This window comes from Semicossyphus pulcher, unplaced genomic scaffold (assembly GCF_022749685.1).
Source record: "Semicossyphus pulcher isolate SPU_LCO1_2020_fin unplaced genomic scaffold, fSemPul1.0.p SCAF_11, whole genome shotgun sequence".
In the NCBI taxonomy this organism is placed as follows: Eukaryota; Metazoa; Chordata; class Actinopteri; order Labriformes; family Labridae; genus Semicossyphus; species Semicossyphus pulcher.
The window spans coordinates 25049899-25064378 of record NW_027211615.1 but is presented as its reverse complement, the minus strand read 5'-3'; the positions used below and the strand labels follow the sequence as shown (position 1 = coordinate 25064378).

At 39.6% G+C, this 14480-nt stretch overlaps 1 protein-coding gene across 1 annotated transcript; it reads left to right on the top strand.

The window, feature by feature from the left end:
• The first annotated feature begins 4146 nt into the window (after positions 1–4146).
• Positions 4147–13928, top strand: pbk (PDZ binding kinase). The gene is made up of 7 exons (XM_069657351.1): positions 4147–4200; positions 4845–5017; positions 5409–5548; positions 5922–6091; positions 7810–7939; positions 11229–11423; positions 12821–13928. Exons 2-7 carry the CDS (start codon positions 4851–4853, stop codon positions 13048–13050), a joined length of 1032 nt encoding a protein of 343 aa, XP_069513452.1. The 5' UTR covers positions 4147–4200; positions 4845–4850; the 3' UTR covers positions 13051–13928.
• Positions 13929–14480: the final 552 nt, after the last annotated feature.

The window sequence follows — 14480 nt, the reverse complement described above, 5'->3', positions numbered from 1 at the left end:
CTAAAAACTCCTGAATCTGCACATTTCCAACCGCTCCCTTCGTTGCAAAAACAAAACACGTCTCTGCCATCGTTTAGTGGCAACTTGTTGAAACTTAGCTAGCTTGAAATTTAGTAATTAGCAGTAGTAACGTTAACATTAGCAATCAGTAGTGAGTTTGCAAAACTTACGATGACGGTTACAACTTGCTCAAGCATCGCTGAAGTGGTTGCCATAGGTTGCACATATGCGTAGCGTCACCCCGTCCCTTAACAGGATTGGCTCCTTAGGTTTGTGACATCACAAACCTGCCAATCTGAAAACGTGTTGTTCAGCCTGTCCTTGGTACACTGCAGTTTAAAAGTAGACAGGCCCAGCCACGGAGATGACTGCTGATGTTGTCCCTGATATGTCTTGTAGCACATGAAGAACACCACATGGAGATGTTTACAAGGTTAAACACTCGATTTTCACTGGAGGGGGGCTTTACAATATTTAAAACAGAAATTATTGGAGTGACTTGTTACAGTAACTTGCAAGCATACAGCATGCAACTGTCCACACAGAAACAGAGTTTTCAAAAAAAGGAAGTAAAATTGGGCCCAAAACAGAGCTTAAAAAATATTGGACTAAGGGAAATACCTGACTCTTTAGCTGCTCAATGCTCCCCCACGTTCACCAGCTTGTTGCTAACCTTTTCTGTCTGCTTTTGGTGCTGACGGTGTTGTGGTGCCTGCCTACACAGTCCTATCTCCCTACCTCTTCACCCTCTACACCACGGACTTCAACAACAACACGGCCATCTTCAGAAATTTACTGACGACTCTGCTCTAGTTGGATGTATCAACAACAGTGAGGGGGCTGAATACAGGCAAGTACTTGGGAGCAGACAATAAACTGGACCGGGCCAAGAACACTGAAGCCAGCTACAAGAGGAGCCTGAGCCTGACTCTGATACAACAGCTGAGAAGTCATACGAGGGAGCCAAAACAGAAAAGTTGTTGCCATTAAAATCGAGAGGATAAATCACTCCTTAGAGCTGCATGCTAAGACTAATTGTACCGTGATGATGGCATGATGTTTCATGCATTAATTACAGAGTGATTTTCACCTCTTGTGGCACCTGCAAAGCCCCTAACCCCAGCTTGACAACCTCTGTATTCAGATGAACCAATAGCAGCATCACAAGCGAAGATGCATCAGGCTCTGTCTCCACATTCGTAATACAATCAGACTTTTTCTTCAGGGCCATGGAGAACCACATCCAGAGATCAGACGCAGGACAAATTAGCCAAAACAATGGCCCAGTTTTTGCATTAACCTCAACAAAGACACGAGAGAAAGACAATAGATGATGTAATTTCTCCTCAGCATCAGCTCCACATGAAGGCCGCTCCCCTCCCTCTCTTCTCCCATAGCGTCACTTATATTTATGATCGTTGGTTAGACTCTTGAGGGCGTTATGGTTTGTAGGACAGATCCAACTATGGAGAGGTTTTAGTTTTCAGTGTTTTGTACACAAACCTGTCAGATTGAGGGACAGATGCTGAATGCTGGAACCCAAGAAAAATGTCTGTCTTTGGCTGCAGTTCAGATTACACATGTAAAAAAGAGAAGCCACATTCTGTCCAATGAAAAGCAACCTCAGACAGACAGACAGAGAGATTTAATTCATCTGTGAAACTTGACACATCAATCCTGGGTGGTCCTGCACAAGTGCTGCTCAAGTGTTTTTATAACCATGACCTGAAAAAACGGGTGTATCTGTCCTCTGAAGGAATTATTGCATCACTTTATAAACATTGCAATAAGCTGAATGAAGTATAACCAGCACACTTGAGACGGCAGAACATTGAGGTCCACTACTTTAAAATGGAAAGTTCAACAATCACATATGGGTCCAATATTTAAGTACTTTTTTTCCTTGTGGTGAATTAAAGTCCAGCAGTTATCAGTTTGAATTTTTCAGCATGTTTTTTGAGCTGTAATCTAATTTATATTGCTGTACTGTGATGAAACGCATCGATGCTGCTGTTATTATTGACAATTCTTACCAAATTTATAAAAATCAAACACGACATCCACGGGTTTAAATCAGCCCTGGACCTTGCCAGCCGATGGTGATGTAGAGTCGACCGCTTGGGACAAAATTACATCATGAAACGTATAAAAAAAAGAATGTTAACGCCTGTCAATCAGAGGTGGGCGGTACACATCATTTACTAGAGTTTACACTATTCCTGCTAGCTCATTGTACATTAGCCTTCTAGCTAACGTTACCACTCAGAGGCTGCGTCCATTCTCTCTTGCCCTTGCATTGCCTCGGCTCCGAAAGCTCCGGCTTCAGGCTCGAACTGATAGTGCTCGGAACAACCACGGTCCTCCACCACACTAAAGTGCTCTTCAGGGGACTCTAGAGGGGAGAAGTTCTCCACCTCAAAAGAGCCCTCTGTGGCATATGTGCCTCGTGACTCTGTGTCGCTCTCCATTTTTCTCTGACCAGGGGAGGGGACGTTACTGAGCTGCCGGACCCACCCACCCCCCACATAGTCTTTGCATCTTCTTTCCATGTGTCATTAAAACTTGTGGTTTTGTCCAAATGAAATTTGGAAGGAACAAGGCTGCGTGATTTTAACAAAGTTTGATTTGCCTAAAGACTATAACTTGAAGCTTATTTAGTTATGGTTTCATTTTGTTCTGCTGTGCATGTTTAGTTTCATAGCTTTCATTCGATATGTCTGTTGGGGGTTTGAAGTCCACGTATGTCTCCAAAATCAAGCGTGAACTTTGAACCTCTGCTATTAAGCCAACATGGACGAGAAGACTTCAAAAAGTCAGCCCTGTCCTCGTAAGACTGAATCAGTACTGACTTTAAAAGAGTATGCACAGTGACACAGGGAAGCCTAATAATATATGACAGTCATATATGATAGAATAGGAATGACATGCCATATCTTCACACCTTTCTTCAAGCTGCATGAATGACAATACACTGTTTTTATTTGTTTACTTGAACCATGACATAAATTTGTTGCTGTCATGTTCGCCACATGATCATGACAGTTGGCTTCCTTCTCTCTGTCCTGTGGTGTGACCAGAGACTAACCCGTCCTCGTTCTGTAAAACGCACCACAACATGTGGCAGCAGAGCCCACAAACATGAGCTCATTTCCCTTCGGGGGAACGAAGAACAGGGAGAAACAGAGAGGGAGAAAGCAACAGTCCCAGTCCTCCCATCTACATTCATTTGTCATCAAACCACATTCCTCACTCCTTTTCCTCATAATGAAACGGTTATCCCTCCGCACAATGAGGAGACCAGGCTGGGAACATCTGCAGTATGTGAAGGAGATGAGACAAAAAATGGGATCATGAGAGTCGAGGTCAAGGTCATGTTCATCATCTGAGTGAGCGATTCTTTCAGACAAGTTCATGACATTAAAGACAGAACAAATCTTCTTCTTATTTTGTGCGTATTGCGCACATGAACCCAAGCATGTTGGTACACGGTGCAAGAAGTTTATTACAAGGTCTATGGAGTGTTTCACATACTTATATTAACAGGCCCAAGTCTGGTTTTGTGGGAAATCTGGAAAACAACACGAAGTCTTCAGTGTTCCTCCTTAAAGAAATAGCTATTATGCATGGAAAAATTATAATTGTATATTCCCTGTAAGACAGGGAATGTGGCCTCTTGTTTTGGTCCTTCCTATCTTATGATTTCAGTCCCTGTTTGCTGGCATTTCCATCAGCACTGTACATATCTTAACTTAATATATACATATCTGTCTTAAAATGTTATATATTTACAATAATCTACAGGAATTATCCTAAATTTGCAGTTTTTACCAGCCTGCAACCTAGACTCTTATTTTGTAATGTGACTGCCCTCAGCTGGTGAAAAGCCGAATTACAAGTTCTCTACTCAAGGACAAGGACTTTATACTCTTGTTGAAATATATTGAGCTTACGCTGAACCCTCTTTATATTCATATTATACTATTTTTACTCCATAAATAGTGTTAATTTATACAGGCTATGGTTTAAACTTTAAAAACTAGTATGTCGTATATTTCAGTTTCAGTCAGTCATTTCCAATCGCAAACAACGGTTGCGTTCAGTTTGTTCCTCTGCGGTACCCGTACAGCCACAGGAAACTGTTTGAATGTTCGGCGCGGTTTAACTGCAGCAGTTTTGTTGTGACGCTGACAGAAAACTCAGGTATTGTTATGTTTCTTGACTAAAATAACTGAGATATCTGACTCAAAATAAAATACACAGTCAGCCGAAATCGGACTGTCGACATATAAACATCCGTAACTTGCCAAAGTCAAAGCTTACTGTACCGCGGACGTTAATTTTAACCGTATTGGCGTTTAGTTTGGTTGCTATGCTAACACTTCATAATGTTGTATTGTTGACAAAGATGTTAACTAACACTTACTGCAATATTAAAAATTAATTGTCACTGATTTTGCATTTACCAGATATTGACAACAACTCTATTTGACGCGAAACTTGGTGGCGTGTTTTGTCACTTCACAACGCCATTAGTGAAGTCCGCTATTCCAGCCTCCATTGAAAGTTTAGGATTTTCTTGTTTTTTCCATTGTCGTAAAAATGTATGACTTCAGACATACAAAGAGCAGCATAACACACCTCATATTTAAATTCGGCGTATATCACATCCATCAAATCTCTTTCTTCTTTAGAATATTACCTTTTAACAGATTAAATCAAGCCCATTCATATTCATGTCAGACGACAATTTTACTCTAAATAGTTAAATGATATATCTTTAGGTCATTGGCTGTATAACAATATGTGTTAACCCATGTTAACTATTTTGTCACGTGCTGTCAAAGGACACAATGGCCTCCCCTACTAGAAGTTCCGATGAGGGCGCATTCAAGACCCCTAAAACCGTCCGAGTGCGGAGCGCTGGAAGCAACGGAGGGACCCCCATCACCATCCCGGCTTCACCTTTCATGAAAAAGCTGGGCTGTGGGACTGGAGTTAACGTTTACCTCATGAACAGGTTTGTAGTGTCCTGTAATCAAAAAATATTTATAATGTTTAAAAAATGATATGATTCATATATCTTTTCACGTTTCTTCTCTTTTCTCTGTCCCTATTTATCCAAAACGTTTGCACTGTACTTCTGCTAGCTTACTGTGACTTTGTTCATTGGTAAATGCAGGCAGAAAATAACGATATATCATAAAACAGGGTCTGTTGCATTTGTTGCATTTGAGTTATTACAGCTTTAAATTTACCATCACCTCGCACATACATCATCTGTATAAACTTGCATTACCATTGTTCATTAGTGATGTTTCACATGCTTCTGCCCCAGAGAGGTTTCATGTTTTTGTGTGTAAATACTATACAAACAAATCAACTCTTATATATCTCTTCTTTTAAACTAGAATGGGGAAGCTAAATGCATCTCCCTGGGCTGTCAAGAAGATCAACACCAGGTGTGAAACCAAACAGCTGTCGGTTTACCAGAAGCGTCTGAACGCTGAGGCAAAGGTCCTGAAGGGAATCAATCACCCAAACATTGTTGGTAAGATATGACAGAGGCGTCACAGTACATCCGCTGTGTAATGTGCTCTTAATTGCATGCTTCCTTAAATACGATCAACAACATAAACCACAGGAAAACTGTGCAGAAATATGTTAAAGATTTAACATTTTTTACAGTTACAAAGGAAACAATGGTCACTGGATTCCTTGATTTACCATTCACTTCTTTTTAATTGTATTTAGTATCTTAAAACATGCAGAAATAAATCTAAGCAATAATTATCTTGCCGGTAACTTGAGTGGAAATTTACCGTATTTAATGCTGAAACTTAACCGGCTTTTCCAGTTCTACAATCACTTCACATTGTGTTATGTTCTAGTGTGTTAATTCATGTCCTTCCCCCAAAATCTAGGGTTTCGTGCCTTCACTACGGCCAAAGACGGATCAAAGTGTCTGGCCATGGAGTACGGAGGAGAGCAGTCTCTCAATGACCTGATAGAGCTGAGGAGACAGGGCGGCCTCAAAGCTTTCCCTGCTGCCAACATAGAAAAAGTGGCGCTGCATGTTGCTCGTGGCCTTCAGGTAAATAGTGGTCATTCATTGGTCAAATATTGCTTATAAACATAATTAATGCTTACGCCACTTCCCACTTATGCATGCACTACAAATGTGAGCTCTTCAGATTTTAGACCAGGGGGTTTTACAATGAAGTTCAACGTACCCAGGCTTTCTTTAGGTAAGCTGGCTGGACAAAGCCTGAAGCACCAGTTTGAGATAACGGGTATCACAAAGGTGGTTTTGAACTTTCTCTGTTAACCCAGGCTTTCTGCTTCAGGCTCTGTGCACGCTCACAGAAAAATTGGCGTTTTACGCATTATTTGACGCCTCTTCCGCGTCGTACATGCATAACTTTATGTTCCAAAAGTTTACATTTACATATAATCTCAGCTGAGGATCTATACTGACCGTGGAGAACATCGTCAGGACATTATCAATGAAAGGGCGGCGGTTTACAGCCGATTTTAAGCCCAAACTCTGAACATAACCTGGTTCCCTCTAGGTAAGCTTTGCAGAGTAAGTTACCATGGTGATCTAGCCAGGTTAAAAGAGAGCCGGCTCACCCTCTAATGTCGCTTCATAGTACGCCCCTCAGGTGTACAAACAGTTTTATCTTAGATAGTTGTGAGTAAAACGTGAGATTGACATGAAATATGAGATTTAAATTGAGAGTATAACGTTGCCAATATCACAGATTTTATTTTTTACACTGTAGTCAATGCTCTCTAAAATATTGTAAATATAAACTTTATGTTGAATTATTTTTAAGTGATGAATTTTATCATTCTTTTTATTTACATTTGAGACATAATTTTCTTGATTATAATCTTTTAAATTGTTGCTGAATTGTGAATCACTTCTTAAAGATCCACAATGATATAGATTTATAAAACAGAACCAGGCTAAAGTAATGATAACGTTTATTTGTAATGCACTTATTAAAAAGAACTATACAAATATAAAAGCGCTACAATAAAATACAAAACAATGTAGGAATAAAACTTGAAGACATACAGACTAAAAGAGGAACAACTTGAAACAATGGTTGACTAAAAGAAGCAATACATAAATAAAATAACATGGATAAAATATTAAAATGACAAGAAAGACTTTATTTTATTTAGAAAAAAGTCTTCCAAAGTGATTTAAAAGAGAATACCGATGTAGCAAGTCAGAGTGCAACTAAATCCAATGAAAATAATGTGTCTGGATGTTTCCGTCTCTGCTAACAAAGGCTTTAATGCGTCTGGATCCTGGTGTTAACAACGTGTCATATCTGGATCGGGTTCAAAAACAACCAGATAAACTTCTCGCCTGCGTCCCTGTTTACCCATGAAATCTGCCAGTCTCCTGTTTGTTTGCTTGTGTTTGAAACCATCTGCAAGCGTTTATTTGTGTAATGGAACATGACGAGTTTGGGTTTAATGTGTGAATTAAAATGTATTTGAAATTAGGACGCAAATAGGATTTTCTATTTTCAGTCCTCCATTCATGTCTTGCTGTTTCAAGTCGAGAAGAACAAGTGATTCATGTTCTGGTTTAAATAAAATATCCATGGGAAAACACACTCGCAAAATCAGTGCTTGATTCTTCCCAAAATTCTTTACAAATCATTCTCCTCTCAACGTCGGCCATCTTTTAATCTAATTTAACAAACTGAGGAGGGTTCAGCAGAACAAATAAACACAGAAGGACCTTGTTAAGCCGCGAGTATCAGGAATGTTTCTGTTTTTTTTCTACAGTATCTCCACAATGAGAAGAAGCTGCTGCACGGCGACATGAAGTCCTGTAATGTCGTCATCATGGGCGACTTTGAGACCGTCAAGATCTGCGATGTTGGTGTGTCTCTGCAGCTGGACGAGAACATGAGAGGTAATGTTTTTATATACAGCATGAATAAGGGTTGCCGCAATACCAGAATTTCAAACTTCAATATGATACTATTAAAAACGTTACTCGATACCTGTTCATTACCACGGCAACAAAAATAGAAGTCCAAGAACGAAAGATGAGGTAATCTTGTTTAAAAGCCACTAAACACATACCAGCTACAGACACACTGACTAATGAAATGCTTAAAGAGCAGGCTTTTCCATATTAAAACATTCCCTCTTAATCATCTTAATCCAGTAGCAGTATGAGGTGGTGTCTGTATCTGCAGAGGATCTGACTAACGGCGCTCCCTCTCTTCACTTCCTGTCTATGTCGATTAACCTCAGCTGCTCTCTCTTTTTTGCTCGCGGCAGCTTTGGGTTGAAAATCTGACTGTTGGTCTGTTTCTTTTAAGCTTTGGAACCTTTCGATAGTATCAAATATAATAATAACAGAGATTGTTTAGTTTTAAAACGATTTCTGAAGGACAGGGATCAAAAAATCCTCCCGCAGTGCTCATTATTTTCTAGGTCCTTAAGCACTATCAATCAGAAAAGTCTGGAAATAGCTGTTTCAGTTTCAGAAAGTCAGCTGCTGTAGACATACAAGAAAGAATCCAGCATGTCGTCCTGCAGTTTTTCAACTGATGTGCCAAAATCTACACTTTTATTTACAGCAGGTGCATACGGTCACATATGTAATATATGCATTGAGAATCAGCTTTATTGGCCGTACAGGGAGTTTTTATTTGGTTTAAGATAAACTCAATATTGTGCACAATTTACAGGAAGATAGAAACAGACAAACAGCTAAAATATGGACTATTAAAGCTCCTGTGAGGAACTTTACGCTTGTGTTGATTTTGGCGGCCCCTGTGGACAAACAGTACCTCTTATCTCTTTGCTGATTTTGTCCTGTACATGCTTAAGTGGTGATTTTTAACAAATAGTATCACCCTGCTTTCTTTAACAGACATATGTATCACTTATTTAAAATTTTGCCCTGGGAAAAAAAAAGGCACCGTGCAGTTAATCGCTTCGTCTGACACCTACCCCCCCTCCAGCAGTTTCAGGCATTAACAATAACTATATAGAAATAATCAATCTTGTCGCTGATGGTCTGGTTTGCTTTTGTAGCTCATATAGAGTAATCAATTAATTTCAGTCAAAAGTAAAAGGTACCTTCAATAAAATGTCTATATACAAGTGTAAACAATAGAAATAGTGCCAAGAAATGCATCTTAAATGCGTACTGGATACTTTAAATAAGAGTAAGGTTAAAGCAAAGTACGGCTGCAAATTATTATTATTTTGGTAAATGATTAATATCCTGAATATAATGTCCAAAAAGTGTGAAAAATGCTCATCACAATTCACTCATTCCAAAGCAACGTCTTCAAATGCTTTTCGTGTCAAACCAGCAGCTCAAAACCAAACGCTGTTCATATTCAGCAGGACAGATGTTGTTCAGGGTCGACTCTGGTCCATTTGACAAATATAAATCCAACATAAGCCCACGTTCACGGTCATGAAGGAACAATCAGCACAAAGTTGTGGCGTATTAAGTGTTTTTAATAACAACAGTTGTGGTCAGCGGAGCACAGTAATGAGTAACAGGATATCTTAAGACAGTTGATGTAAATAGGATCAGTTCATTGTTTGCTTTGGTTTCTACACAGGATTTTGTTGAAGAAGCTGCGTCTGTACGAGCCGGACTGATCGTGAATTAAGGCACAAAACTGGCAGAAAACGTTTTGGGGGAAACAAACAACAGTTTACAACAGTTGATTAACTTTGTTTATGTTCCCATGCAACAACATATGGCTGCAGTCAGACTGCAGGCCAACGTTACCTCAAATGTGACCCAGGTCTGGTTTTCATAACTGTGTGAAGTGAGCAGCACGAACCACATGTAATCTGAAGGTTTCAGTTCCGCCTTTGAACAGTGGTATCAGAATTCACACGACTTTTACGTCACTCTAGATCGACGTTCTTCAAAATGCTGAAGACAGATGTAGGTAGAAGTAATCCTTCACATCCTAAAATAGTGGCTCAAATCTCTTTCTGTGAAGCCGGTCACATCATGGTTCCACCACTCCTGGGTTTGTCTCCACATCCTCAAACCTCTGCACAGAATTAGCAACCATTGTTCCACAATATAATTTAACTCTCTTAGTCTTTGTTCTCATCCTCGTTAACATCTGCTCACATATTTGCTTACTTACACTGACTGCACATCAACCTACACCCCAATCTACCCATTGTTTTATTCCCCAATTTCCCAGTTTGGGATCAATTAGAGATAGACCGATATGGTTTTTTCAGGGCCGATACCGATTATTAGTAGTCAAGGAGGCCGTCAAAATTTTGAATAATACAAACTCCAACACGTAACTTTGTTTAAATGCCTTTAAGCATATGTTTATTAAACAAACAAACAAAAAGCGCAGGGAGTTCCCAGGGTCAGCAGCATCTCTTATAAAGTTAACTGAACATTTAAATAAATAAATAAATAACTTCCTGAAGTTTTATAAAGTAAATAAAATAAATTTAAATAAAATTTGCAAAGAATTGAACTTTTTCTCCTCTCCGCCGTGTGTGTGAGCACTCTGCATGCACAGCTTTCACTGCTGATTGGCTGTTACCCGTGCCATGGCTCTGCGTGTAACCAATCAGTGCTGTGGGTGGGACAATGCTGGAGACAGAGTAGTGACTGCAGACAGAGAGGCGCGGCTGCAAATAACACAGTTTTAAATTGATCTCTTATCGGCTGTCGGATTTTTAAAAAAAAGGCAGATGCCGATATGCGTCAAAATGCCGAATATCGGCGCAGATAATCCCTGCTATCAATCTACAATTGTGACTGTAAGCGCTAACTTAAAGGTTATTTTTATATGACAGTGTGTTGTATGTGATGTTTTTGTTATAATCCTTTGCATGTGGGTAAATTTAGGGCCGTGACCAGTTCACTCTGGTATCTGATATTGGCCACGTTAAATAAATAATCTGTTTGCAGATCTGGAATTGAGAAATAAATCCTAATTGAGCTCTAACACTACCAGTAAAGTCTTTTACTCTTTGATGCTCTGACTCTTCTTGGGCATGCATGTCGTCATCTGTTAGGGGACTCTTGATATTGGGTTTAATTAAAACTTATTGCAAACTTCTGAACTTGTAGAAATTCTTCTGTTGTTGTAACTAAAAAAGGCCAAAAGAACATTCGCTTCATGTTTTAAAAAAGTTGTCATCAAGTCCAACTTGAGTTGATTTTCTCTCTCTCTGCCACCAAGTGTCCGACCCGAAGGCGGAGTACATCGGCACTGAGCCGTGGAAACCGAAGGAAGCTCTGGATGAAGAAGGAGGAGAGATCACTGACAAGGCGGACATGTTTGCCTTCGGTCTGACTCTGTGGGAGATGATGACACTGGCCATGCCTCACCTGGAGATGCTGGGGGACGAAGATGATGAGGAGGAGGAGGATGAAGGTGAGAAGCCCTGAATGTCACACTCTTTATATTTACTTGATGATGGAATTATATTTATATATTCTATTCTTGAACACAATCTTGAATGTTTTATACCTGATTAAAGCACATTAATTCATTGCTAATTGTTTTTAAGTATATACTGTAAGTCTGGATTACATTTCTCAAAGATCGTCTCCTTTTCAGTTTCTTCCTGAAACAAGTATTTTTCAAATTTGCATCATTGCTAGTATATCATATATCATCCCAAACTTTATGTAAGTCACGGCCCAATTTGAAATCCAAAATGAATCTGGGGCTGATCCAAATCTTTATTCACACAACTCTGGTCAGTGTTTTTTTTTTTTTCCGTAAGCAGCAATGAATTATTCATCTAAATACATTCACCGTTTTTTGAAGAAACAAAGAAAGTGCAAATGATAAATTATAAAACTAAAAATGTTTATTTTTATTTATTATAAATGACCTCTTGGAGCCCACATGCAGTTCCTTCAATGGCCACCAGGGGGCCACAGCTAACACTTTTAAGGCCAGTTCAGATCAATGAACAGTTTTAGAATGTTGCAGAGAAAATTGCAGCGGTTTGAACTGGTTAGTTTCAGAGCGTCTGAAGCCGTTGCCTGGAGTTGCAAAAGATTTGACTTGTCAAATCTCCAAATGCAGTTTTGGAACAGAATGACGTCACTATTTCACTCCAACCAATCAGGAAATTGGCGTAGACACTCAAAGCCAAAGACGGCTCCAGGTCCTCTCTTTCCTAAATCTCTGTCTTCGCCGTTAATTAATCAGTGTTACAGCTAACATTGTGAGCATGTCATTGTCACTCATTTCTTTGTACAACAATAACATCCATCTAGTCAATTAATGCAACCTAGACCTCATACTAAGGTTATAGTATTAACTAATGTTATAGTATTAACGGAGAAGTAGTGGGGCATGTCAGTGTGTCGTTGCTATGGAGACGCATGGCTGCGTCTGTGCGCGTTGCGTTTCTTTGATGTGAACGGCCCAGTTTTAGAACGTTTACGATCAGATGTCGAGGGATTCTTTCACCAGCCTCGTTGCGAATCATTGATCTGAACTGTCCATTATTGTGCAAGATAAAATTGCTAAATGTTTAGAAACAAGAGAACTTAAACCTTTTTTAGGGCCGTAAAATCCCTCAAATAAAAAGAAAACAAAGGAAATAACCCTTTTTATAAACACAGTGTTTGCACTAAGGTCATGGTAACCTGTGGTAATGTCTCATCGCCTCAGGGCTCACCAACTACAATGTTGGGATCCACTGAGTTTCAAAAATAGAATGAGCCTTAAACGATTTCGAACTTGATGACATGATGAGCGTCGACATTCAGACCAGTATGATTGACTGTTAAAATCGTGCATTTGTGTTTCAGACTCTCTCGAGGACAGTTTTGATGAAGACGCGTACTACGAGCAGCTGGGGACGAGGCCGGCGCTGGACGTGGAGGCTCTGGGCAGCTCCTACAGGAGGATGGTGGAGCTCTTTTATCTCTGCACAGAGGAAGACCCCATGAAGAGACCCTCAGCCGCACAGGTGGTCCAGGCTTTAGAGAGCAACGCCCCGCTGAATAAAACCCCCAGTGAGGTGATCGTTATCGACTAATTTACACAACTAAATTCTTCTAATTAAGAGATGCAAAATAGGAACTTAATGAGGTGTTAAGTACACAGGCTACTTTCTAATGACGGGTCAAAGGACATTTTGTCAGGGATTTATATCAGGTTGTGTCTATACACTCTGCAATCTCTATTTACACGTTTTTTTGAGGGCTCAGGTGTCAATTTAGAAGCTCAAGGAAATCTGTTAGAGGATCAGTTACTTGTGAATCCGTCAGTTGACTTTGACTGAATAACTTCGATACTGTACATCTTTATCTGTTGCAATTCTTTCTGTTTGTAGTATTTCCTTTTTTCCATGTATGTCGACTTTTATAGTGTACATGTTTTTACTTTCTTTACTTCTTTCTTTACTCTTATTCTTCTAAAAGTCTCTAATGTGTATGTTTTCGTTCCTGCACTTCTGTAAACGTTGAGATTTCTCGGTCAAACTCTTGATCTGTGTTTTTATTTTATATTTAACCTTTTAAATGTTCTGCTGATGTATCAGTGGGTGTTATTGGTAGATTGTACTGCAGTGCTGGTTAACAGAAATCTGCGTGCAATACTTTGCCCTTTTTAAAAAATATTAACTTGCATGCCAATTAAATTAAAATCTTAAATTCCAAGGTAAGTTAAGTTTTAAGTCTCCAAAGATTTCTCTTTAGACAATTAAAATACCGCCGTGGCTTTGTCATGTCAAACCTTAAACTCCAAAGCATTTCAGCATCAAGCCTTCGTCAGGGAATCACATAGATCTCATCCCAAGTGGAAGATACATTTTCATAGAATCGCCACTTTTTAAAATGCCATGTTCAATGAGATGTTTTGACTCCCTGACAATCAATCGATCGATTTGTTTAAAAGTCTGACGTGCCGTGACAATAAAGCAACTCGAATAAACTAATTTCAAGTCTACTGCAGAAAGAGACTTATTTAAGGAAACATGTTTTTTGCCTTCTTGCTGAGGGTTAGATAAGATTTATACCACTTTATTGGAAGTATACAACAGGTTAGTTTAGCTGAGCATAAAGACCGGAAACAGTTAAAATATATTTGGCGTTCAGAGATGAGAGTGGTAATAATCTCCATCTCCAACTCTTTGCAAGATAGCCTTTACCATTATAGTTTCACTAGTCCTCGAGCAACCTTTTTTTAAAGATTATTTTTGAGCCAATTTTTGCCTTCATTGACGGGACAGCTGAAGAGAGACAGGACAATATTAGGAGAGGAGAGTAGGGGATGACGTGGTGCTGCAAAGGGCCGAGGAGGGGTCAAGCTTGTAGCCGCTGTATTTACGACCCCTGCTCTACCCACTGAGTGTAAACCGGCACCCCGAGACCTTGAAGAACTTTGACTTTAAGATACGCAGATTGTTTTCCCTTCCCTTGAAAGAAACTACACTCACCGGCCCCTTCATTAGCTACACCTGTACAA